At 47.6% G+C, this 24,974-nt stretch overlaps 2 protein-coding genes across 2 annotated transcripts in view; one reads left to right on the plus strand and one right to left on the minus strand.

Moving 5' to 3' along the window:
• The window catches only part of Tmc7 (transmembrane channel like 7), a 52,994-nt gene that overhangs the window by 8,310 nt on the left and 19,710 nt on the right, over positions 1-24,974 (plus strand). Inside the window, exons 2-6 of the mRNA XM_057779569.1 lie at positions 11,936-12,176; positions 14,204-14,352; positions 18,737-18,904; positions 20,725-20,807; positions 24,281-24,426. Coding sequence (XP_057635552.1) covers positions 11,936-12,176; positions 14,204-14,352; positions 18,737-18,904; positions 20,725-20,807; positions 24,281-24,426 — 787 coding nt within the window. The remainder of the gene's footprint in view (positions 1-11,935; positions 12,177-14,203; positions 14,353-18,736; positions 18,905-20,724; positions 20,808-24,280; positions 24,427-24,974) is intronic.
• On the minus strand, positions 10,423-10,804 carry LOC130880506 (protein S100-A11). The gene has a single exon (XM_057779570.1). The coding sequence runs from the start codon at positions 10,786-10,788 to the stop codon at positions 10,486-10,488; it is 303 nt and encodes a 100-aa protein (XP_057635553.1). The 5' UTR covers positions 10,789-10,804; the 3' UTR covers positions 10,423-10,485.

Genomic DNA, 24,974 nt, shown 5'->3' on the forward strand with positions numbered 1-24,974 from the left:
CTTTCTGAGAAGTTGTCAGACCTCTGGCTTCTTGGGGACTGGAGAGATGTTTAAGAGCACTGGCTGCTCTTCCAGGGGACCTAGGTTCAGTTCCCAGCATCCACATAGCAACTGTCTATAATTCCAGTTATAGGAGATCTGACATTCTCACTGACATACCAATGCAAAACACCAATGCACATAGGTTAAAAAATACATGTGTATGTATATACGTCTACGTAAATATATGAGTATATATAAACTAATATTTTGTATGTGTATGTATACATAAATACATATAAAAACTCTGGTTACTGAATGGGGACCTAAGTCCAGCATCCTATGACCCAAGGAAGAGCAAGGGCCCCTTAGTTGTGTGTGTGTGTTTAATATTAGCATTTCCTTCCCCAGTGGCAAGCTGCATCTCTATCGGGACACAGCTCTGTAATAAGTCTCCAGGCCAGCATGGGCTTCCTCTAATATCTAACCTTATAGATGGAATAGCTTGGAAGCCCATGAATTGTGTCCACAGTGGCTGTGGAGGCAGCTAGGGGCAAGCCTCTCCCACCTGCACTGGGCCCTCTTCCAGTCTGTCTTTCTGGGTAACCAGTAGACTCCCTAACTTTGCCTCCCTCTTGACTAGTTTTGAGTCTCCTCTTGGCGGACATCAAGATTCTACCACACCTGGGCTTGAAGTCCTCGGGGCTCTAAGAGACCTGCCCCCTGGCTTCCCAGTGAGCATGTGGAGGTGTCAGTGACGGTGGACAACCGCGGTGTGTGTGTGTGTGTGTGAAGAGGCCTCTGGTAGAGCTTAGGGGAACAAGGAGGCCCAGGTCAGGCAAGCTGCAGCCTGTTTGTGTGAACTCCACAAGCCCGGGTCTGCATTTGAGTGTGTAACATATTTTCCCAAGTTCTTTCAGGAACTCAGTGAAGTAAGGGTTTGTCCTGGATAGTTTGTACTGTCAACTTGACACAACCTGAATCACCTGGGAAGAAGAAACCTCAGCTGAGGGACTGCGCATATCAGATTGGCCTGTGGCCACGTCTAAGAGAGGTTGTCAGAACTGGTGATGGATGTGAGAGTCTGAGACTTCATCCTGAGGCAGGATATGGGCTAAATAAGACCCACCCGGGTCTATTGAGACAGCGGGTGAGCGTGAGCCAGAGAGGAAGCCAGTAGACCATGTTCTTCCATGGTCTCTGCTCCTGGTTCCTGTCTCCAGCTTCTTGCCTTGACTTCCCTCGGTAATGGACTTGTTACCTGGAAGTGTAAGTCAAACCCAGCTTTCCTACTCAGGTAGCGCTTGGTCGTGGTATTCATCACAGCAACAGAAAGCAAACCAGGACAAAATGTTTTATCTTTGTGGGTAAAAAAAAACTTCTCTGAGGCACAGAGAAGTTACTTGACAAGTCACCTGTGGTCGCTTGCATGTGGTTTATCCCCGAGGACCTGTGTGTTGGAGGCAGGGTCCCCAGGGCATTGGAAAGTGATGGAGTATGATGGTGGTGGTGGCCTGCAAAATCTTAGCAGTTGGGAGACGGAGACTGGAGGATTGGTGTTCAAGGCCATCTTCTGCCAGCTAGAGTTACATGGAATTCTGTCTTGAATAAAACAGAAAAAAAAAAGAGGTGGAACTTAATGGGGAAGGGGGTGTCCGCCAAAGAGACTGCGGATCCCCGGGCTCCTCTCTGACTTGCGGTGACTTCAGCGAGGCAGTACTTTACCCTACGAGCCTCCAGAGGCAGCAGCTCCGTGGCCCTCACCAGAACTGAGCTCAGCACCGTGAGCTGCCAGAACTGTGTGAAGTCAGCCTGCTTACGAAGCACCAGCCGCTTTGGGCATCTTGTGATAATTTAGTGGTGGAAACCAGGCCAGCAGACTACGGTCACCTAGGAGCAGAGACATTCCCAAGGCCACATATCCCTGTGTCCGTCAGAGGGACATCTGTTGAATACGTATGTACCTGTTAGGTGCCGGGCCACTGCCATGGCAGACGTGCGGCGTGAGCATGTCCTGCTGAGGTTACCCCTCATGGTAAGCTTTGTCTCATTGTTCCGCAACGCTCTTATTGTGGCTACAGAAGAGAATAATGCATGAGACTCACCAGGGAGCCAGTGCAAAAGTTTTCCATAACTGTGGTGTGTGCTTATGCTCCTCAGAGGCTGCTGTCCTTGCTGCTAGGAAAACTGGAAATTACTTATAGTATTTATTATTATTTGTGTGTGCACATATGCATGAATGCATTTGTGCAAGTGTGCATGCATGTGCACATGAGATAACCTCAAGTAAGGTTTCTTGGGTGCTCAGGTGCAGCTTTTTTTTTTTTTTTTTTTGGTTTTTCGAGACAGGGTTTCTCTGTGGTTTTGGAGCCTGTCCTGTCCTGGAACTAGCTCTTGTAGACCAGGCTGGTCTCGAACTCACAGAGATCCGCCTGCCTCTGCCTCCCAAGTGCTGGGATTAAAGGCGAGCGCCACCACCGCCCAGCTTTTTTTTTTTTTTTTTTCCACACAGGTTCTCTCACTGGCCTGGAACTCACCAAATACAAAGCAAGCAGGCTAGGCTGGCTCCAGGGCTGCACCTGCCTCTGCCTTCCCAGTGCTAGGATTAGACACATGCCACTATGCTATTTTTTCATGTGGGTCCTGGGATTGAACTCAGTTCCCTGTGCTTGCAAGCAAGCACTTTATGAACAGAGCCATCTCCTCAGCCCCATTTGTTTATATTTATTTTGAGAAAGGGCCTCGCCCAAACTGACTTCGGATTCTCAATCCTCCTGCCTCAGCCTCTTACTTTGTTTTCGAAGCAGTCTTGGTAGAGAGAAGACACCTTCCACGCCCATCAGAATCATCTCACACGCTAAACTTTATCAATGAAGAGTGAGTCTCGGCTTCCACGTGTGTCTCACCGCGTCAGCAGCCACCTAGTTTTGTGAATGAGCTTTTGTTAGAACACAGCTGGGACTGTCGCTTGGGGATCTTTTCTGCCACGTGGGCAGCAGATACTACAGGAACGTGGTGTTTGGCTCTTGTCTAAACACTTCACACACGAGAGCCGACCCAGGAGGCACAGGATAATCAAGATACACACTAGCCTACAACAAGGGGGAGGAGGAGCTGGGGTGCAGCACCAGGGAGGTGGCCAAGGGGGCGGGGCTCCCTCCTACAGACCTTTTCAAATCACCAGGCACACTGACTCACAGGAACTGGCCGGTTCTCTATGATCCCTAAGCACACCCGACTTTCATCTGGTTCAACAACTAGATGATCCAAACATTTCACCCCGTGGTGGTGGCTCTGATTAGCAAGTTAGTCACCTGCTCCTGAGGGCTGTTTGCTCACCTGGTTGTAAAATGTGGGGGCCAGTCCAGCCAGATCCCTCATCCATATGACCAGCTGATGTGACTGAGGTTGTTTCTCCTAGCCCGCTGCCCAGGTGTGTGCTGGGCAGACGACACTTCTCCCTTCTTCCCTAGGCTCTGCGCCCCAGGGAACCAGACTCTTCCACAGTATCCCCTACAGCCCCGGCCACAGGTAGCTTTGGACATGTGACCAGATGAACGCTTCATTTCCTCCATCACACTTTAGTGGTCAGAGACCTCTTCCTTCCGTCTTAGGTTTCCTTTGCTGAGGACTGGGAATAGAAGCAGCTTGGGGAGGAAAGGGTTTACTTCAGCTTACACTTCCATCACTGAGGAGAGCCAAGGCAGGAACCCGGAGGCAGCTGAGGGCATGGAGGAATACTGCTTACTGGCTTGCTCTTGTGGTCTGCTTTCTTATACACCCCAGGACCGGGATCGCTTGCCCAGGGGTGGCCCCACCCACAATGAGCTGGGCCCTCCTACCTCATTAATCAAGAAACTGTCCACAGACTTGCCTACAGGCTAATCTGGTAGAGGCATCTTCTCAATTTATGATCTCTGAGGGCGCCGAGCATCCACATGGTGTACAGACACATGCAAACAAAACACTCATACACATAAATCTCAAAAGTAAAAACGAGTCCCTCTTCTCATATATGTTGAGGTTTATGACAAGTTGGCAGAAAAGCAACCAGTACATATACCTTCCTTGTGTGCCCAGCTTGGACCACAGCCATGCTACCATGGAGAGACAGCGGTAGCCACAGTGATCTCTATTAAATTCTAGCCAGAGCGGCATTGCTCTGCCACAAATCCCTCGTGGTTCTCACTTTACCAAACAAAAGCAAATGTCTTCCATGACTCTCAAGGCCCCATGTGACCTGGCTTGTCCCTCACCCCCATGACCTACTGTCCTCCCTGGTGACTCTCTCACCATTCTGTTTCTCAAGTCGACTGAGTTCCAGATGCCTCAGGGCCTTTGCACTTGCTCTTTTCTTCTTTGATAGCCTTTCCCACGATGGCTGCATAGCTGCTTCTCCCTGTTTTCCCAGCCTTCTGCAAATGCCAGCTTCTTGGGGGTACTCTCCTTGACGGCTCTGTTTAAAATTATACCCCCATCCCGAAGACCTGCCCACCTCCCACCCCCAACTTATTTTTCTCCATGTGATCACCACCTGATCTATGTTATTCCTCATTTAATGTTTGTCATTTCAAAATAGAATGTAAGTTTCAAAAAGGCGGCAGGAGTATGGTGTGTAGTATTCGGGGGTGTGTCTCAGTCTGAACTGTTTGGCCTGTGGTAGTTTCTCACCACATGTGCTCAAGTGGCTGAGCAGATGAGGGAGTGGATGGTGCCCGGGTGGGAGGACGGTGATCTTTGGGGGAGCAGCAGGTCTTAGGAAGTTCTTGAGTTTTTGTGTGTGGTAGGAGGTGCCCATGTGCTGTGGAATATGTGGGGAAGCCAGAGGACAATCTACAGCAGTTGCCTCTCTCCTTCTACCAAGTAGGTCCTCGGGATGAACTGAGCTCATCAGGCCCGGTGACAGGTGCCATACCTGCAGAACCATCTCAACGGCCCCTTTGGATATATATATATATATATATATATATATATATATATATATATATACACACACACACATTTGATGGATATCTTGTGGTAGCTTTTTAAGTCTCTGAATTCTAGAAACTTATAGGTAAAAAGCCTTTGGAATCTGTAAGTATGTGTGTTTTTTCAGGCTTCCTACCTCCAGTTCGCTTCCAGAATAACAGTGACATCAAGTCACAGGGAAGGGACAAGTATTCAGGAATCAGTGTACCCAGACTCTGTAATCAGTGTGTACAGATCATTTAGGAACAATGAATTGTGATTCTAACAGACCAAAGTGCATTTCCATAAACAAGACTATGGAAAGAACCCGAAACAAGGACATCAAGGAGAGTCAGTATCTTCTGCCAGGTTTTTTTTTTTTTTCCTCTTAAGAGATTTTAGAGGTAGACCTGGGAATGGTGGCTCACACCTGTAATCTGAGGCCTAGACAGGCCGAGGCTAAATGATTTTAAATTTGAAACCAACCTGGGCTACAGAGTGAGTTCCAGGTTAGCCTGGGATACATAGAGACACACTCTGAAAAACAACAACAAATTTTCTTTTCTTCTCTCTCTCTCTTTTCTTTTCCTTTTTTTTTTTTGAGACAGGGTTTCTCTATGAATCTCTGGCTGTCCTAGAACTCACTCTGTACACCTGGCCTGTCTCTGCCTCCCTGAACCCTAGGATTAAAGGCGTGTACCACCACTACCTGGCTTCAAATTTTATTTTCAGTTGTAAAAATTTATTGTCCATATAGAAAAGAATAATAAAGAAAATGTTTTATTTTTTCCCCTTGACTTTTATAGCCTGCTTTCTGGGGCACTAACCATGTACTTTGACCAAAAGCTTGGTAACTGTACAATTGTACACTGCGCCCTCAGCAGCAGATTCATCCATTCCCAGTTCGTTCATTCATTCATTCATTCATTCATTCATTCATTCATCAGGTATCTGTCAGACACTGTCATGTGCTAAGCCCTGCACAGACCCTGATGATTCAAATGTGGTCCCTGAGAAGGACGGAGGCAGTACACATTAAACGGCATAGATTAAGGACGGGAGGACCATTGTAGAGTGGGCACTTAGGAGATGTGGAGGTTGAAGAGGTGGGAGAAATCTCATCACATAAAGAGCAAACCTCGCTCTCTCCAGAATCCTAACCTAGCTCCTGACCAACAGAATAGCAGTTGCCCTACAACCCCATTATCTGAGGTTTTGCTGTCTGTGGCTTTAGAAACCTGTGGTCAAGTATGGTCTAAAATATTAACATTCCTGAAATAGCTTATAGATTTCAAGTGAAGTGATGAAATTATGTAGCTCTTGCTTTATCTGATACGGAACGCCACAGTGCATCCATGCTGTATGCAACAGCCACCCATATCTCTGTCCCCATGGGAGTGTTTGCATTTAAGTCCCTGCGGCCTCACACACAAGCGATGTAAGCCAAAGAGAAGCTGAAGCGCTTCCTGAGTTAAAAAAGTCCAAGTCTGACTTACTAAGAAAAAGAAGACAAGAACACTGTGTGCTGAGCTGCTGTGATGACAGAATGTGTTCCCTTCCAAGGAATTCATGACAGCTTTGCTGTCACACCTCAAAGCTGCAGAGGCTGGCCTGGGGCAATGGCTCAGTGGTTAAGCACAGTACGGCTTTTGCAGAGGTTAGGAGTTTAGCTTCCAGCACCCACATCACGCTGCTCACAACTGCTCATAGTTCCAGCCCCAGGGGATCTGATGCCTTCTTCTGGCCTCCTCAGGCACCTGCATGCACATACATGACCTGCCCCCACCCAAATATTTAAAAGTAAAAGCAACTGCAAAAGCTAAGGTCACAGTGTACGTAAGTGCTTGGTTTTGATGGAAAAGACAGAGCTGGCATTGTAACTAGTGATAGAGGACTTGCCTTACACACCCAAGGCCGTTCATCCCCAGCAACATAAACACACTTGAATGGGAGGGTGCGTGCATGTGTGCATGTGTGTGGTATAGAGAGAATGCCATGATATTCTTTGTTTCAGGCATCCCTTGGCATCTTGGACCATATTCCATGTGGGAAAAGAGGACACTATTGTAATTCCCACAGTAACTGGCAGGCTCTCCATGACCCACGAGGCCCCTTCTTCCCCAGAGTTCCACAAACCTGCAAGTAGGAAGCAAAACCCTAGGGAGCACAGCACCATATTAGGCTGAAGCCACTCTTGGCAGGCAGGCTGTGGGAGCTCAGGGCTCTTGGTGCCATTCGGATCATGCTTAGCCAGTCTCCTGGGAGAGTTCATGGTTTTCACTAAGGTTGGGTAGACTGTAGAAATAGTTGCCAGGACCGAAGGAGGCCCTCACGGGTCCTTGCTTCCGTCCTGTCATCTGTTTGTCCATCCATTCTTCCAATAGAAGGTTTTCTAGGGGCAAGATATGGCTCTAGACTCCGAGGCTTAACTTTGAACTGAGCCTGGGGGTGCAGGCCTGTCAGCCCAGCTGCTGAGGACCCCAAAGCAGGATGATTTTGAGTTCGAGGCTGCTCTGGAGAACTTAGTGAGACTGTCAACAGTACAAAGAAAGTTTAAGATGTGGCTGACATTAGAGCATTTGACTGACGTTTGTGAGGTTCTGGGTTCAGTCCAAGTTCTGAAAAAGAGAAAAGGTAGCTCCGTGCTTTGACCGGTACCACCTGTGGTCACTCATCCTCCCGCCTTGGTAACGGCCTAACTGCTGCCGGCTGATCCCAGTGGCCAAGAAACTCCTGGTATTTCTAGAAGTCACCCCGATGTTGGAAATATGCCCATGGTGACTAAACAGCCCCCACACTGACCACACAAGACCCAAGTCAGAGGAACACGTGACAATCGTACTCCCCAAGGACGAGCTGCCCGAGGCTCAGAGAGGTGCAGTGAGCGACCTTTGTAAGATGCCAGAGCTGAGACTGTCTTGACCTCGAGCCTTGGGCAAGCCATCGTCTTTCTGAGCCTCAGTTTCCCCCTTAAAAAGCCAGAGCACTGAAACCTTCTGTGTCTACCTGTGAGAGGTCCGTCGGAGCTTTGAAACCAACACAGTCCTATATGAAAGCTCAGAGAGGACATGGAAATGAGGACATTGCTGGGTGTGTTTTATTTAAAGATGGGAAATTTCCCCGGAGTGGCTGAGGAGAGAAGCGTGTATAATACACTATAACACTCAGCCATCACTACTTTATCTGTGTGTCATTTTAGTGTTTACAAGGCTGTTTCAAATCCATAGCCCATTTCATGGGAGGGGGATGGGTCTTGAGGAAGCTAATAGTATGTTAGGTCCCCAGTTCAAGGGCTTAATAGTAAGTGCATGCTCCTTTCTCTCCTTGTGGAGGGGAATCCTTTTTTTTTTTTTTTTTTGAGTGTGTGCCTGTATGTCTGTGTATACGTGTCACAGCACATGTAGAGGTCGGAGAAAATCCTTCAGGAGTTAAGCACTCCTACTGTGAGTTCTGGGGAGCTAACTCAAATCCCGGGACTGCCCTGCAAGCTCTTTTATCTGCTGAGCCTGCCCCATGATGGTGAATTTCCATCCTCAACTCGACTGTTTACTCTTTGATTCTAACTCCAGTCAAGTTGAGTCAGGGTCATGTTGTGTAACCCAGTCTGGCCCTCACACTCTCAGCAATCCTCCTGCCTCAGCTTCCTGACTGCTGGCCTTATATGTATACACCGCTAAGCCTAGCTTCTGGTACTTCTCACAGCCACACCCAAAGTGTGTGCTCACTGTGGCTCACAGTGTGACAGGTGTTTGTGATTGTGGCATTAGATGCCTTGTTCCTGAGACCGTAGAACTGATATCTTCCTGGGATGGCCTGGCGGTGGGCAACAGTGCAGCAGCTGAAGCCAGGCCAGGCTGCAGCCTCCATCCTGCGCTGGTCCCTGACCTCACAGATGAATATTCAACAGACTTCATATTCAAAGACCTTTGTTCTTGGTTAATAACAGTTCTTTGTTGCTGCCAGGAGGGAGGTGTGACCCCAAGGCAGCACCCGTGCCCTATTGCCTTCTATGCCGAGCCTCCTTATGGCTGGAGGCAGCCCTGTCTGATAGAGTGGCTCACATCCTCAGGGTGTGTCAGAGTGAATGTGGCATGGCTTGCCCATGAGGTTGGCAGAGCCCAGGCACGTGTCTCTGCGTCATTTGCAGAAAGATAACTGCCGTGGCGTGTCTGAGCATGCCTGTCGGGAGAGCAGAGGGTAGGGAATCTGTACATTCCAGAGAGACCCGGAATGCTGGTCCCTTGTCTTCCCCCAGCCCTCTCACACTTCCGGGTTCATTTAGAGTGTGTGTGGGGGGGGTACACTGTGTGTCTGCCACCTTCCTGGAGCTTGCAGCCTTGTGAGCACCTGTGATGCTCTGGCTGTAGTTACTGTACCCAGACTCATCCTTAGGGTCTCACTGTGTAGCCCTGGGTGCTTTCAAATTCAAGATTTTCTGTCTCGGTCTCCTGAGAGTCAGGATCACAGTCTGGGTTCTGGCAGCCTACTGGGGCCATCTGTTAAAGTCAGAACACAGTCTGCTCTGGTCCAGAGTCTTCAATGACTCCTCTCTCAGTGACATCTGTAAGCTCTCACTGGGTATAGCCCAGCCACGCAGGCCTCTTACTTTTCTCTTTTCCACACCCCCATACGATGCCCACATGGATGTTCTCTGTGGCTGGGGACAAAGACAAGGACCTTGGTTCTTGTCAATGGGTTCTACTGTCTGGATCTCTTTTAAATTGCATTTATTTGTTGTGCATGCATGAGGGTGTGTGTATGCATGCTGTGGTGCATGCTAGCAGTCAGAGGACAGCTTGCAGGAGTTGATCCTTCCCTTCTATCACGTGGGTTCCAGAAATTGAACTCAGACCCTCAGCATCCGTGGCATGTGCCTTTACCCTCAGAGCCATCTTGCTGGCCCTGTCTGGTTTCCAGCACCCAAATGCCCAGAAGTGAGCTCTTTTATGACTTGGGACTTTTGTGCTTTTTGGTTAGAGCAAGTTACTGCTTGGGCTTCGGGGAAGGGGACATAGGAGACCTAGGCTGACTCCACCATCCGCCAACCATATGGACTTCTGGACTCCTGTCTGTCCATCCTTCTGCAGTCAGGAGTTTGCATGCCTTTCTGCATGCCATGTCTCTGCGCTTCCTGGGATCTGCTCTTGCTCATGTAGCCTCAAGTCTGTGCCCTCTTTCCCCTGAGCTTCAACTAAAGGAAAGAGCTGGCCAAAACAGAAGGACCCAAAACCAGCGCCCCCATCCATCCCAGTATCCCCTCTGACCTTTACCCTTCAGCATTCCCCCACTGTGCATTTATGCTTTGTTCTTGTTTTGTACTTAGTACTTCTTGTCATGCGTTGATCACCGGCTTATTGACAGGTCCTCCTCTCCCCCACCTCAGAATATAAGCTGCACCAGAGTAAGATATCTTTTTTTTTTACATTAAAAAAAATGACATTGTTTTATTTCTGCTAGCAGGAGCAGGCTGTGTGTTATGTCAGATGTGGTGGTCTCAGTGCAGGTGTGGGTGGGGGAGGACGTAATGACTTGGTGGCTGGAAGGGAAATGGGAAGGTTAGAAACGCTTCTGGGAACTCATGAGGAAGGAATCATGGCATGCTACGGCTAAGCCACCAATGAGGTTGAGAAACTCTTGGAAATCTAGCTGCCCATCACTGTTGAGATCCAGCTTCTTCATCATGCGGTCCAGGACACCAGGGTCCTTCTGGTTCTTCGTGAAGGCGGCCAGCTCCGTGTTCATGAAGGTGAGGAACTCCGTTTTGGAGAGTGGGCAGCTGTTCCCATCCTTCCCACTGTACTTTTGGAAAACGGCAATCAGGGACTCGATGCATCCCTCAGTCTCTGTGGGTTTGAACATTTTTGGCAAGCTGGTGAGGAGCAGGAACCGATGGCGACTGCGGCTGCCAGCGGCGGGTATGGGATTGGCAGTCAGAGTAGGATATCTTCCTTGGTTGCCATAGTATCCCTGGCTCCGTAAAGGACACATCATAGGCCTATTCATTGAACGACTATTTGGGATGAGGACACTGAAGTTCTGAGAAGTGAACTCCTCCCAAACACACAGCAATAAAGGGACCAGGTCAGGATTCTAACTTAGGCCATCTAGCGCCCAACTGGAAGGACAGAAGTTAGGGTGTCCATGGAGGTAATTGCTTAGGCAATCATGACTCTTAAACATCATTATCTCCCCACTTATTGAGGATAGAGCACACATTGCTAGCTTCATTCAGCAAATGGACCATGCATTTATCTAATGGCTACAGGTAACTAAGTTTCATCTATAGAAAGCGAAGATGATTTCACTGTCCTGTGCATCATCCTGGACAACTAAGGGCGGCCAGGACTGGGGAGATGACTTAGTGGTTATCCCCTTGACCCCTAAATGTGAGGACCAGAGTTTGGATTCACAGATCCCATGTGGTGGACAGCGAAGTAGTAACTCCAATGCTCAAAAGGCAGAGATATCCCATCTCTTGGAGCAAGCTAGCCAGCTAGACTGTCTGGATGGGTGAGCTCTGGATTCAAGTGAGAGAGCCTGCTTTCATATATAAGGTAGGGAGTGATGGAGGGGGACGCCCAGCATTGTCCTTACTGACACATGCATACATGGCCACCTGCACACACACACATGCACCCCCACACAGGAGAGCACCCACACCCAAGCAAACAAAACAAAGCAGAATGACGCAGATTTGTAATTTGTGTTGACACAGGTTTGTTATTCCCACTACACAGGGGACAGAGGCAGGAGGATTCTAAATTCAAGGTCAGCCCGGGAAACTTATCAAAACCTTTTCTAAATAAATAAAGGCCTGACTAGGTAGCTCAGTAGTGGAGCACCTGCCTGGCATGTGTGAGGTCCTGGGTTGAATTCCCAGCACAGTAAAAGAGAAAAGAAAGTCCATCTGATACTCTGCCTTGTCCCCAAGACTTGTTCATAGTCTCTGAGAATCAAAGGCTCCCAAGCCATCTGGAGTGAATTTTGCTTTTCTTCTCTCATCCAGAGAACATGTCTCTGGGTTCTAGCTGCTTCTCTCCGTCTGTGAACTTCCTTCAAGAGCTGCCAAGCTATCGATCAGTGGCGCGCAGGAGGACAAACATCGTCTCCCGGGACAAGCAGAGCGGCACCCTGCTAAAGCCGACGGACTCCTACAGTTCCCAGCTGGATGGAGGAATCACAGAAAACCTCAGCAGTCAGTCCATCCGCAAGTACGCGCTGAACATCTCAGAGAAGCGGAGACTGAGGTTTGTTCAGGAGCTGCCTGGAAGTGGCCGTGCTGCAGGCTGGGAGAGGGCCGTATGTGGTGTGTTTGTCACATGTGGAACTGAGAGCTCATTCTGGAGTGAGCATCCCTAAGCTGTGGTGGCACGCGACCTTCAAGAAGTTGTTCCCCTCCTGTTTGAATAAACAGTCCCAGGTTTAGTTCAGTGGGGGATGTTGCCGCCAGACTCATGTTCTCTCTCTCTCTCTTTCTCTGTGTGTGTGTACATGTGTATGTGTGCATGCACCCATGTAGGGGCCAGAAGTTGACATGCAGTCATGCTCTGTAATTCCACCTTAATTTGGGGGTGGGGGCAGGGCAGACTCACTGAACCTGGAGTTCAGCCCTTGACTATTCTGGCTAGCCAGCAAGTCCCTAATAGGACAGTCTCATTACCCCCAGTTCTGGGGTTACAGGCAGGTCCTAGGGATCCTAATCAGATCCTCAGGCTTGCACATCACACACTTTACCCACAGCCATCACCCCAGGTGTCTTCCTTTTTTTTTTTTTTTTTTTTTTTTTTAATATTTATTTATTTATTATGCATACAATATTCTGTCTGTGTGTATGTCTGTAGGCCAGAAGAGGGCGCCAGACCTCATTACAGATGGTTGTGAGCCACCATGTGGTTGCCGGGAATTGAACTCAGGACCTTTGGAAGAGCAGGCAATGCTCTTAACCACTGAGCCATCTCTCCAGCCCCTTCCCTCCTTTTTTTATGTCAAGATCTCGCTGTGTAATCTAGTTAATCTTGAACTCATCTGTCCCAGCCTCCCAAGTGTTAGGGTTACAGGCGTGTGCATCATATCTGTCCATCCATCTCTCTACCCAGCATCAATCTCTCATCTATCCATTATCATCATTATCATCTGTTCATGCACTGATCTCTATCCTTTCCTCCATTTATCTGTATCCATCCATCATCTCTCCTTCTATATCTGTATTTGTATAACTCCATCAAGTCATCTGCATCTATAGCCATTGTCTATCCTATCTATCCATCCATTTATCCATGTCTGTATCTGTATCTCTCCATTTGTCTGTCTAAACATACTCTGTGCTATGGGAAAACACTTCACCTTTCATGAATACGGCAAGTATATATTACATGTACACATTTTTGTGAATAGTGTTTTTTGTTAGTGGTGGGTATTTATTAAGAATGGATTAAACACCAGCTACGGTGCTTAAGACGGAGGGGAGAGCAAAGCAAACCCGGCCTGGCAAAGGCTGTCATGGAAACAATAGTCTGTGTTCCTGGGGCAGAGGACCACAGAGAAAAGTGTTCTACATTCTCAGCCTTTAAAGAGCCCGTGGCATCAGGCTGGGCTTGGTGATGCACAGCTTTAATCCCAGCTCGTGGGAGGCAGAGGTAGGTGAACGAATCTCTCTGAGTTCAAGGCTGGCCTGGTCAACATAACAAGTTCCAGGCCAGTCAGAGCTATATCATGAGAGCCTGTGTCAACAACCAACAGAACCACTGCCTGTAGCCTATTGGGAGAGATGGACATTAATTGGAGAAGATGTGTCATCAAAAGAAGGGGTATCCTGGAGGTGAACTAGGAGCATTCGATCAACTGGCAGGGTGGGGCAAGAGGTCAGGAATGGCAGCGTCAGGCCATGGTACTGAGGAAACAGTACCCATTGTGGTTGACAGCTTATAATTCAGTGGTACTGAGCCTGTTGGCAATGCTGTGCCTCCATCACCACCAGCTACTTCCAAAAATGCTTTATCTCTGCAGCTCGCATTACAAAAGCACTCCGTTCCTCCTCCTTCGGCCCAGGCAGCCAGGCACCTCCTGTCTCTGTGTTTGTATGTGCATGGAATATGTTTTCCCCACTTTGTGTCGTGCTTTCAAGGTTCATTCATTCTGGAGCATGTATCAGCCCCTCACTCCTTGTTATGGCTAATATTTCAAAGTTATGACCACGGGCTCCCATCCAGGGTATCGTAGAAGCTTAGACTCAGTGCTGTCTTGTTGCCGCGCTCATGGCCGTGTTTCAATGCAGGGACATTCAGGAAACCCAGATGAAGTATTTATCGGAGTGGGACCAGTGGAAACGGTACAGCAGCAAGTCCTGGAAGAGGTTCCTAGAGAAAGCCCGTGAGATGACCACCCACCTGGAGCTGTGGCGGAAGGACATCCGCAGCATCGAAGGTAGAGCCCTTTGCTTCCGGCTCCCCAGCAGGCCAAGCGGCGGGCGGGGGTGGGGTTCTGAAGCCTATGGGCTTCAGCTTCCCCTGCGGAGGTTGGAGGCGGGTGGGGGGATTTCGCATACCTGCTTTGGCCTTCCCTGCAAGCAACTTGGGTTTGCAGCAGGCTGAAGCCATGTGAAGCATTTCCTCCCAGGATGAATGTTGTGTTAGCGATTGTTCTCGTTGCTAACTAAGGAAGCAAGGGCTTGTTCTGGGTCACAGTTTCAGTAGAGTCTGCTGTGGCAGGGCAAGGCATGCTGTCAGGAGCGTGAGGAGGCTGGTCACGGCATCTGTAGTCAGGACACAGATGCGATGGATGCTGGTGCCCGGCTCTCTTTCTCCTCCTTATTCAATCCAGCCCCTGGGATGGCACTGCCCACATTCAAGTTGGGACTTCTCACCTCAGTCATACCTCTCTAGTCCCTGACAGATGTGCCCAGAGGTTCCTCCTCGGTGAGTCCAGGCAAGCTGACAGCCAAGACTCTCAAGTATGAACTTGACCCACATTTAGCCTTAATAGGACCTGTGCCTCTGTCATCTTGAAAGGTCACAGCAGAGCCTGGGACAGGGAGATGCTTCTTACCCGTCTGTATTTTCTATCGTAAAACAAAATGATTTATAGTCAGTGTCTTACAGCTGCTAATATAGATGTTCTCAATATAGTCTGTAAAGCGCATGGCAGGGTGTTTGGGAGACATGACGGTCTTCCTTATTGACTACCTTAAAAGTTTAGTGCCAGGCGTGGTGGCCATGATCTTAATCCAGGGAGGATCAGGTGTAACTCTGTGAGTTTCAGGCCAGCCAGGGTTATATTTGAAACCCTGTCCCTAAACAAACAGATAGTGGGGTGTCCTCTGGTCTTCTGGGGAGGGCGGTGCTGGAACACAGCTCAGCAGGTAAGAGTGGAAACTGCTTTTGCAAAGGTCCCAGTTCTGTTTCTAGCACCCACGCTGGACAGCTCACAACAGACTGTAACTCCGGCTCCAGGGAATCCAGAACCCTCTTCTGGCCTCCACGGGCATCTTCGTGTCCTCCCACTCTTAGACATACACATAATTAAAATAAAATAAATCTTTAAATATACCATTCATAATTTCTTCTTCTTTGTAAGTTGCTGTTTTATGTGGAGACTATAAACATATTTCTAAGTTGTCCTCTAAGCTCGTCTGGAGCTTCGCCACACACACTCTTTCTCCTGAATGGAAGGAAGCATAGTGTGGTCTTGAGCAAAATACAAGCAAATCTTTACTGAACATTGGCAATGAACTGAGTGTTTGTTGCTTTTGGCATCTCACTCTTTTTACTTCTGTCAATCCTCACAAGACTCTCCGCTCCTTTGTTTCTCTCTATGTAGACTAGGCTGGCCTTGAGCTCTTCCTGTCTGTGCCTCCTAGTGCCACCATGCTCAGCCTCACAAAACCCTCTCATGTGGCTACTCCATTTTCCTGCCACAACAAAGTTAAGCCCAAGTGCACTCAGCTGTGACAAGGCTCACAGGCTGTCAGGCTTCACAGGTCAAGTGTGTTCTGAGTGTGTAATGTCTCCCATGGACTCCTGTGTATGAACACTTGGTCTCCAGTTCTGGGCTAGCCGCAGAGTGGGGCCTACCTGGAGGATATGAATCACTTGGATGGGCTTATCTGAGTCCCATTTCCTGTCTCTGCTTCTGACTGTGGACACAAGGTGACCACCTCAACACTCCTACTACCATGCCTTCTGTGATAAACTGTGTCCCCTCAAACTGTGATCCCCCAAATACCTTCCTCCTTGAGATATCAGGTACCAGACCACAGTACCAAGACCAGTAGTCAGGATGCTGGGCCCAGCTTCCCTGGTTTGGTGGAATACTCCTGGAGACTTCTGTCTGACTGGTGAGGCTTTTTCTCCCTGGGGAATGGATCTTTGCTTTGACTTCATTTATTCTACTGGGATTTCTTGGCTGACTGGATGTCCCTGTGGCAGAAAGAGGTATGCAAATCAAAGCCATATCATCTCTGGTGACATTGCTGAGTGTTTGAAAGAACATGGCGTGGGTGTCTTCGATGATTAGGGTCAGCTCTGTGTTCTTGACTCCCAGGGAACTACAAGTACCTCGCTCTGCAGGCCATGGGCAGGGATCCAGGTCTTCTCTGCTAGGAGGCTGCTCTTGTGTTTGTTTTCCTCCCTAAGTCCACTGCATGAACGAGGACGCTACGTTTATTCCGAGAGGTGCAGAGAAGACACCGTTAGCCCTAGTCCTCAATGTGAGCAAGTGTGAGCTAGAGTTTTTGCCTTTTAAAATCTGTGAAAAACGTACAACAAGTATCCCATTAGACGACATGTTGGAAGCCGGAGACTGAGGGTGAGAAAATGTGTCAGTTATTGCAGAGTCTCTTCAACATTACCCCGGAGGTCTTAGCTAACTGCTGACTTCCAAGATGAGGCAGAAAGGGAAAAGAAACAGAAAAGGAAGAAATAAAATATCATTTGTCCAGATAATATATGCATAGAAAAAAAATACCAGCTTTTAGAATCAATACGTGAATTTAACAAGGTTGGTTGTTGATTTGAAAAGGTTTGTATAAAATTGGTAGTATGCCCCCATCTTTAGGGAGCTGCTGGGGGAACCCAGGGCTTTGTATGTTCTAGGAAAATCTCTACAACACCGGCCCTAGGTGTATTTCTTCATACTAGCAACATTTAGAAAAGGAAGTTTTTTTTAAAAGAAAAGATTTAGACATTTTAATTATATGTGTGTGCCTCTGTGTGGGGTATGTGCATATAGGTGCAGGTGCAGGAGGAAGTTGGATGTCCTGGAGCCAGAGTGACAGGTAAACTACTTAACGTGGGTGCTGAGAGCCAAACTCAAGCTCTCTGCAGAGCAGTGCACCTTCCTAGCTGCTGGGTCACCTCCCCAGCCCCACAAAATGAATGAGTTTTTGTATGATTTATAATCACATTTAAAAAGTTAAATCCCTAGAAGCTTGTATAAGGAGAAATAAACAATGCTCAAGCATAGAAAACTGTAAAAATTTTTATGGACCAGGTGTGATGGCATAGCCTATAATCCCTGAATTTGGGAGGGGGACACAGGAAGAGCATAAGTTCCAGAATAGTCAGATATAACTGGTAAGTTCAAAGCTAGTCTATATTACATAGCAGGATTCTCCCCCCAAAAACAGAAAAAGAGACAGGTGTGGTAGTTCACACCTTTAAATCCCAGCACGCAGGAGACAGAGGCAGCTGGATCTCTGAGTTCCAGAGCAGCTTTGTCTATGAGAGTTCAGGGCCAGAGTTCAGGGCTACATAGTGAGACCCTGTCTCAAAAAAGAAAGGAAAGGAAAGGAAAGGAAAGGAAAGGAAGGAAGGAAGGAAGGAAGGAAGGAAGGAAGGAAGGAAGGAAGGGGAAGGGAAGGAAGGAAGGGGAGGAGGAGGAGGAGGAGAAAGAAGAAGAAGAAGAAGAAGGAAGAAGAAGAAGAAGAAGAAGAAGAAGAAGAAGAAGAAGAAGAAGAAGAAGAAGAAGAAGAAGAAGAAGAAGAAGAAAGAAGAAGAAGAAGAAGAAAAGAGAGAGGGGGGAAGAAAGAGGAGAATGGGAGGGAAAAAGAAACTGGGTATAAAACTCTTATTGAGAAATGCCAAAGAAGATCCAAGTATGTCACATTCAGGAGATTCAATATTAAAAAGATAAGATGTCACTTCTCAAATTCATCAATGTATTTCATGTAAATCAATCAGAGACTCATCTGTGTGTGTCTGTGTGTGAAAATCGATGCACTGATTCCAAGCACTGTATGTTAGAAACGCTAAGTCGTGGGGGCACCTGGGATAAGCTCAGGGAAGAGCGAAGCGGAAAACGGGTAGCACCGGAGAACATTCCTTTGCACACGTCTGCAACAACTGATTGATGTAAGGATAGATGTGTGAACCACGGGCAGGATAGGACTCAGAACATATGTACAGACAGAAACAATTGACATCCAAAGCAGTGCTGAGGCAGCTGGGTATTCATGCGACGAAAGCTGACTGTGAAGCCCTTCCTTTCCTTTCCTTACACTGCTCTTGGAGGACACATTCAGAAGCAGCTGTGGATCTACACATGAAAACTCTCTAGGAATCTGGGCTTCAAGCAAAGAATAGAGCATGAGATGTTGCTGATGACCCAAGTAGATTCCTAGGATCCATGTGGTGAAAGGAGAGGACAGACCCCTGAAAGTTGTCCTCTGACCTCATGCCTGTGCCCCCCCACCAAGTGATAAAAAAAAATGCATTGAAGGAATATGAGTCTCCCTCTCTTTCCCAGCCTTCTCCCGGTGATGGAGTCCACAGCGTGCAGCAGGTCATTGGTACCCGTGTTGCTTCTTTTCCAGGGAAGTTCGGCACGGGGATCCAGTCCTACTTCTCTTTCCTACGGTTCCTGGTGGTCCTGAACCTGGTGATATTCCTGATCATCTTCGTGTTGGTTTTGCTCCCCATCTTACTCACCAAGTACAAGATCACCAACAGCACCTTTGTGTTCGTGCCGTTCAAAGACATGGGTGAGTGGAAGGGCATCTTGATCCTGGGTCCTAGGCCACTGTGTCAGTCGGGATGGGTTAGGTTATGCTGCAGAAACAAATGATCCCATTATCCTTGGTGTCAATAAGCACGTACTTCTCTCTCACAGTCCAGATCCATCATGGGCTAGGAATCGTCACTCCGGAGCACAAACTGCCTGGGCAGCCATGATTGTCACTGTGACCCAGGGGAAGAGAGCCATGGCAAATGTGGGCTGATTACTGACACTTGTGTTTGGAGATGACACATAAACACATTTCCTCCACATCTCACTGGCTGAGTCAGGACCCTCAGCCCCTCCTGAGTTCATGAGGGCACGTGGGAGGAGCAATGCAGGGTGGGTAAGGGGGAGATTTAGCAAACCTGAAAGAATCAACCCGATGACTTCATTTCAAGATTGCTATCTGTGATAAGAATGTGCTTGGAGCTTAATAACAGTTCCACAGTGATCTTGTGCCAGACACTGTGGTAAGCGCCAGGCTGGGCTTTTGTCTTCTCAACAAAATTCAGATCTTCTGGGGATCCTGTTAGCCCAGATAAGGAGATTTTCTCTATTTCACAGATACTCAACTGCAAACCTCTGATCCCAGGCTCAGTGGAGGAGCCAGCTTGGCTCCATGTCTTCTGAAGGTCTTCCAGAACCCTCATGCCCACCTGTCACATAACTCCTGACCCAGAAGAACCTGGGAGCATCCCTTCAGAGACCCTAGGCATTCTTCCTCCTCATCTTTGTTTCCATTTTAATTCTCTTAAAATTCAAATAGCCTGGCACCTCAGACTTAGTGCGAGGGCCGCTTTCTGCCTCCCGTGTACCCCTATTTTCTCTGTATCCCCGTTTTAGAGGCTTATTTCCTGTGTTGTCTGAAAATCAACATTAGGTTTTCAGGCTGCTCTGCTGCTCAGCTAACCTTCCTGAGCCTCAGTTTCTTTTTCTGTTGAACCGGGGTGATCATTTAAATAGAGATGATTATTCTTCCCTTAAAACAATACTTGGTTATTGAATACTTAGATCGTGTAAAGAACAATCAATGTTGGGGCTGCAGAGATGGTGTTGGTCTGGTTTCCAGCTCCACAGTGGGCAGCTCACAGCTGCCTGTAACTCCAGACGTTGGGGATATGATGCCCCGTTTTGTCTTCTGTGGACACTTGCATACACATACTTTTCCAACACACATAAATATTAAACACGAAGCACATTGAGTGGTGCTTAGTTTCTAATCTTATGGCTTAGGATGCTGAGGGGGAAGATGCTGAGTTGGAGTGGTCTAAACTATATGGTGAGACCTTATCTCCAAAAAACGAAGTAACAAGGGACTGGAGAGATGACTCAGCAGTTAAGAGCACCTACTGCTGTTGCAGAGGATCCACGTTCTGTTCATGGCACCCACATCAGCACAGCAGCTGTACCCACCTGGAACTTCTGTTCCATCGGATCCGATGCCCTCTGCTGGCCTCTGTTGGCATCTGCACAAACAAGGTGCACATATGCACATGTATCAACAAACAGACAAGCAAAATGAAGCAATTCAAAAACCCACTGAACAAATAAAAATAGCTATAACCCCAAATTGTTTAGTAAAGGAACAGTAAAAGAGACCCTAAAAACAGAAATGAAAGGAGAAGGGATCTATCAGACACACTGGGACCTGAAGGCAGAGCAACAGGGAATAACAGATGTATGGACAGACACACAGGCGTATCTGAGTGTGTATCCACAGCTTATGTTCCCAAGCTGCAGTGGACGAGTTGGTGACATAGCGAGACTCTCTCTGACACATGTCCTCTGTGTTGTTTCCTGCAGATATTGAGTGCACAGTCTATCCGATAAGCAGCCCTGGCCTCATTTACTTTTACAGTTTCATCATCGACTTGCTCTCTGGCACGGTGAGTCTTTAATTCAGTCCTTTGTGGACCCTCCTTACAATGACAGTCAAGTTGTGTAGACGCTGGTATCCTGCATCCGGGGCTCTGTGCTGTGTGCCTGTGATCTTACAGGTAGAGGCAGGAGGATCGCCAGGCCAGCCCAGGCTGTATAGTTAGACCTTGTCTCAAAATGACAACAAAATCCAAAACACAGTGTTCTTTGTCAAAGACCAGTGAGAGCCGAATGCCGGTGTTGGCAGCGAGCAGCAAAACAGGGTTTGTGGTGAGCTCACCAGCAAGTCCTGTGCCCCCACTGACCTTCTGCTAAAGTATGCTGGAAATACTCTCTGCTGATTCCAGCTGCTGGCCTTCTCCTCCTCTCTGCTACCTTTGTATTGGCCTGAATTATAACGCTCTGCAGTTAGCATCTCTGATTTGAAAACTCAAAGCCAGATTGGGGACATTTGGGATTGGCTTATGGACACCCAACTGGTGAAGTCTATGGGAATAGTCCAAATTCTGAAAAGCTCAGAAATGTCAGGCCCTTCTGGATCCAAGCATTTCAGACAGAAGATGCTTAGCCTACAGATGGTTTAATCTTTCTGGAAGTTGCTAGTATTAAAATGCCACGCCATTGCTTTTCTGAACAGTTAGATTAAAAAGTCTGGGATTTGTCCATTATATTTAATATGGCGGCACGGGGGGGTTCTTTTACATCTCCAAAGTCATGTTTTCTACAAAAACAACTCAGAGGTTGTTGGTGCACAGTCGAGTGCCACATACATAAACGAGGAAATGGAAGCTGCACAAATGAGGACCACACAGTATGTTGCCCGAAGTCATTGTTACGGAGAGCAAAACTTGACTCATCATGGCGGAGCACACCTTTGATCCTAGCACAGGGAAGCAGAGGCAGGTGGATCTCTGCGAGTTCTAGGCCAGCCTGGTCTACAGTCAAGGATACATAGTGACACCCTGTCTCAATAAAAAAATAAAGATTCCTGGATCCTGACCTGACCTCAGAGCTTCTGTCATCTCTATTCCTCCCCTCTCTTTGGTCTTTCAAGTCAGGAACTCACTAAATAGCTCCATTTCTTCATGTTGCATCCCACAGGCAATGTATATTAGTGTGTGTTAAAGGGCAGTTAGTGGCACAGGATCATGGATGTTCGACACAGGTAGCTTGCTTCAGCCCTGTCCTAAACTTTCTGTGGTGTTCTGGAGAGTAGCGTGGGTCTGATATGCACAGTGAGAGAGCGGCTGGCTCATGGGCGCTTGAGATGTGGAGTCTGTGACTGAGGAATGGGTTTTATTTCATTCCATTCTTGTCACTTTCCACTGAAACAGGAAAAAGAGAGAGAGCGTGAGAGAGCCAAAGGGCCACAGGCTTGACTTCTGAAACAGGCTCCTTCTGAGGTCAGGGAACTTATTTTCTGGGCTCTGTGGCTCTCTGGCCCTCTGATGTCCTTTTAATGTAAGGAGAAGGTTGTAAGAACTGAGATCAATCTGAGGCCATGTGGAAAGGGATCCGAAGAGCTGGACAGACATTTATGATGTGTGTCCAGGCTTTGAGAGAGTGGGAGACAGTATGGAGTCTTCTCTTTCTACGTTTGCTCCTATTTACGCATTTTCTTACTCAGGTAGTGCGAGAATATGTGGTTATCATAAAACAATAGGACTTTGTTTATTATCTGTTTGTTTATTTTTAACAGTCTTGCTGCTTGGCTCAGGCAGACCTTAAGCTTGTCACCACTTTTCTCTGTCTGCCTCTACTGCTTAGATCCTTGAGCCATTTCCAGCTGTTACGTGTGATTTGGCTCTGGTGCCTCCCTATCGTGTGTTCAGAGGACATGTTTTCCCCTATAAAAGCTTGTTGGCTGGAGATGTTTGGGTGCTTGGTTCTGTTTTCTGCTGCGTGTCTGATTTTGTTGTTGTTGTTGGTGGTGGTTTGTTTTGTTTTGTGTAGACCAGGCTGGCCCTGACGTCACAGAGATCCACCTGCCTTTGCTTCCCAAGTGCTGGGATTAAAGGCGACTTCTGTCCCTTTTTGTGCCTGCATGGACGCCCTTGATCTTGCTTTGGGGCAAGACCTGGTCTTCCAGCTTTGCTCTTCTTAAGGCTGCTTTGGCTGCTGGCTCCCTTGTACTTGCATCTAAACTTTAAGACCAGCTTGTTAATTTCCGAATGAAGCCAGCTGGGTTCTGATTGTGTGTGTGTGTGTGTGTGTGTGTGTGTGTGTGTGCTGGTTCCATAGACCCATTTGTGGAGTATTAGTATAGAAATCCTGAACCAAATACATGAACGAAAACAAATGGATGCCTTTGTTATTTATTTAGTTTTGGTTTTTCAAGATGGAGTTTTACTATGTAGCAGCCCTGACTATTCTGGAACTCATTCTATAGAAGAAGCTGGCCTCAAACTAAAAGATACAGCCTGCCTCTGCCTCCCAAAGTGTGTGGACTGGAGGCATGACCTCATATATATGTATATGTGCATGTATGTATGTATGTATGTATATATATATATATATATATATATATATATATATATATATAATATTGACCCTTTTTTGTTTGTTTTGTTTTGTTATTTTGAGATAATGTCTCTTTTAGCCTAGGCTAGCATCAAAATAGTTATGTATCTCAAAAAGAATGATTTTGAACTTGTGATTCATCTGCTTCTACCTCCAGAGTGCTAGGATTGCAGGTGTGTGTCCCCATCCCTATTTTAAGCTGGGATCAAACCCATAACCTTGTGTATACTAGGCCAACACTCTACCCTCTGAACTACATCCCCAGCTTGTTTTTATTTCAAATGCGGTTCATAGTTTTCACAATATACTATTTATACTTGTGTTAAACTTATTCCTAAGTGTTCTTTTTGATGCTATGGCCTAGAAATTTTTTTTCACATTAGTTAAGCGTGGCTTACCATTTAATTTTTTTTTTTTTTTTTTTTGGTTTTTCGAGACAGGGTTTCTCTGTAGCTTTGGTGCCTGTCCCAGAACTAGCTCTTATAGACCAGGCTGGCCTCAAACTCCCAGAGATCCGCCTGCCTCTGCCTCCCGAGTGCTGGGATTAAAGGCGTGTGCCACCACCGCCCGGCTCATTTAATTTTCTTAAAGGTATTTAATTTTTGTTTGTATATGGATGTGTTTGTGTGGGGCTATGTGGACATGAGGCAGTACCCTTGGAGGCCAGAAGAGGGCGTCAAGTCTCCTGGAGCTGGAGTTATAGGAGGTTGTGAGTTCCCCTGCTGTGGGGACTGGAAACCAAATGGGATCTCTGTGGTACGTGTGCTGCTGAGTCATCTTCCCAGCACTTCCCAGGGAACTTTGATACCCAGGCTTTAGCAGATCTGCATTCCCCTAACACTAACTGAGCAGCCCATATACCTTGGGTTTCGCTCTGGTGTGGGTCCCTCGAGGCAAGGGGTCCTCCTTTGATTGCCTTTCCGAGCTGACCCACCCTGACCCGTGTTCTCGCTTCGTTCAGGGTTTCCTGGAGAAGACCAGCCTTTTTTATGGACACTACACCATTGATGGAGTAAAATTTCAGAACTTCACGTATGATTTGCCCCTGGCTTACTTAATAAGCACAATTGCCTACCTGGCCCTGAGTCTCCTCTGGATAGTGAAAAGGTAAGTGTGCCTTGCTTTCTCTTTGACTTTTGTGTCAGCAATGTTCTTGTTGCTGTGACCAGATACCTGTCAGAAACAGTTCAAAGGAGGAGATATTTATCCGGGCTCGTGGTTACAGGGAATTTCAGTCCGTCACAGTGGGAAGGCATGGCAGTAGGAGCTTGACACAGAATCTTGTTCATAGGGTGGTGGGTAAGAAAGCAGAGAACACTCTGGAACCAGGAGTTTAGCCCTGTGACCTACCTCTGTGAGCTCGTCCCGAAACCTCCCTACATTTCCCCACCCTTTTAAGTCTGTGGCGGCATCTCGGATTCTCCATGACTGAACTCTTATAGTTCTGAAAGTCAGGGCCTGAAGGATGAGCAGAACCCACGGGTGGGCTTCAGAAGAAGGGGTTGGGTGTGCTGCAGGCAAGGCTTGGAGGAAGCAGAAGTCAGGAGCTGGCAGCCAGAGCAGCAGTCTGAGTTGGGTGTGTGCTAAGTGCCTCTTCCAGGCCCCTCTTCCTCACAGACTTCACTCTGGCTGGGGAGTGTTATGTTAACCGGGTT

This window comes from Chionomys nivalis, chromosome 8 (assembly GCF_950005125.1).
Source record: "Chionomys nivalis chromosome 8, mChiNiv1.1, whole genome shotgun sequence".
Lineage (NCBI taxonomy): Eukaryota > Metazoa > Chordata > Mammalia > Rodentia > Cricetidae > Chionomys > Chionomys nivalis.

Excerpts from the sequence above, each read along its gene's own strand:
- LOC130880506 (XM_057779570.1), bottom strand. The coding sequence starts at position 10,788 with ATGTTCAAACCCACAGAGACTGAGGGATGCATCGAGTCCCTGATTGCC.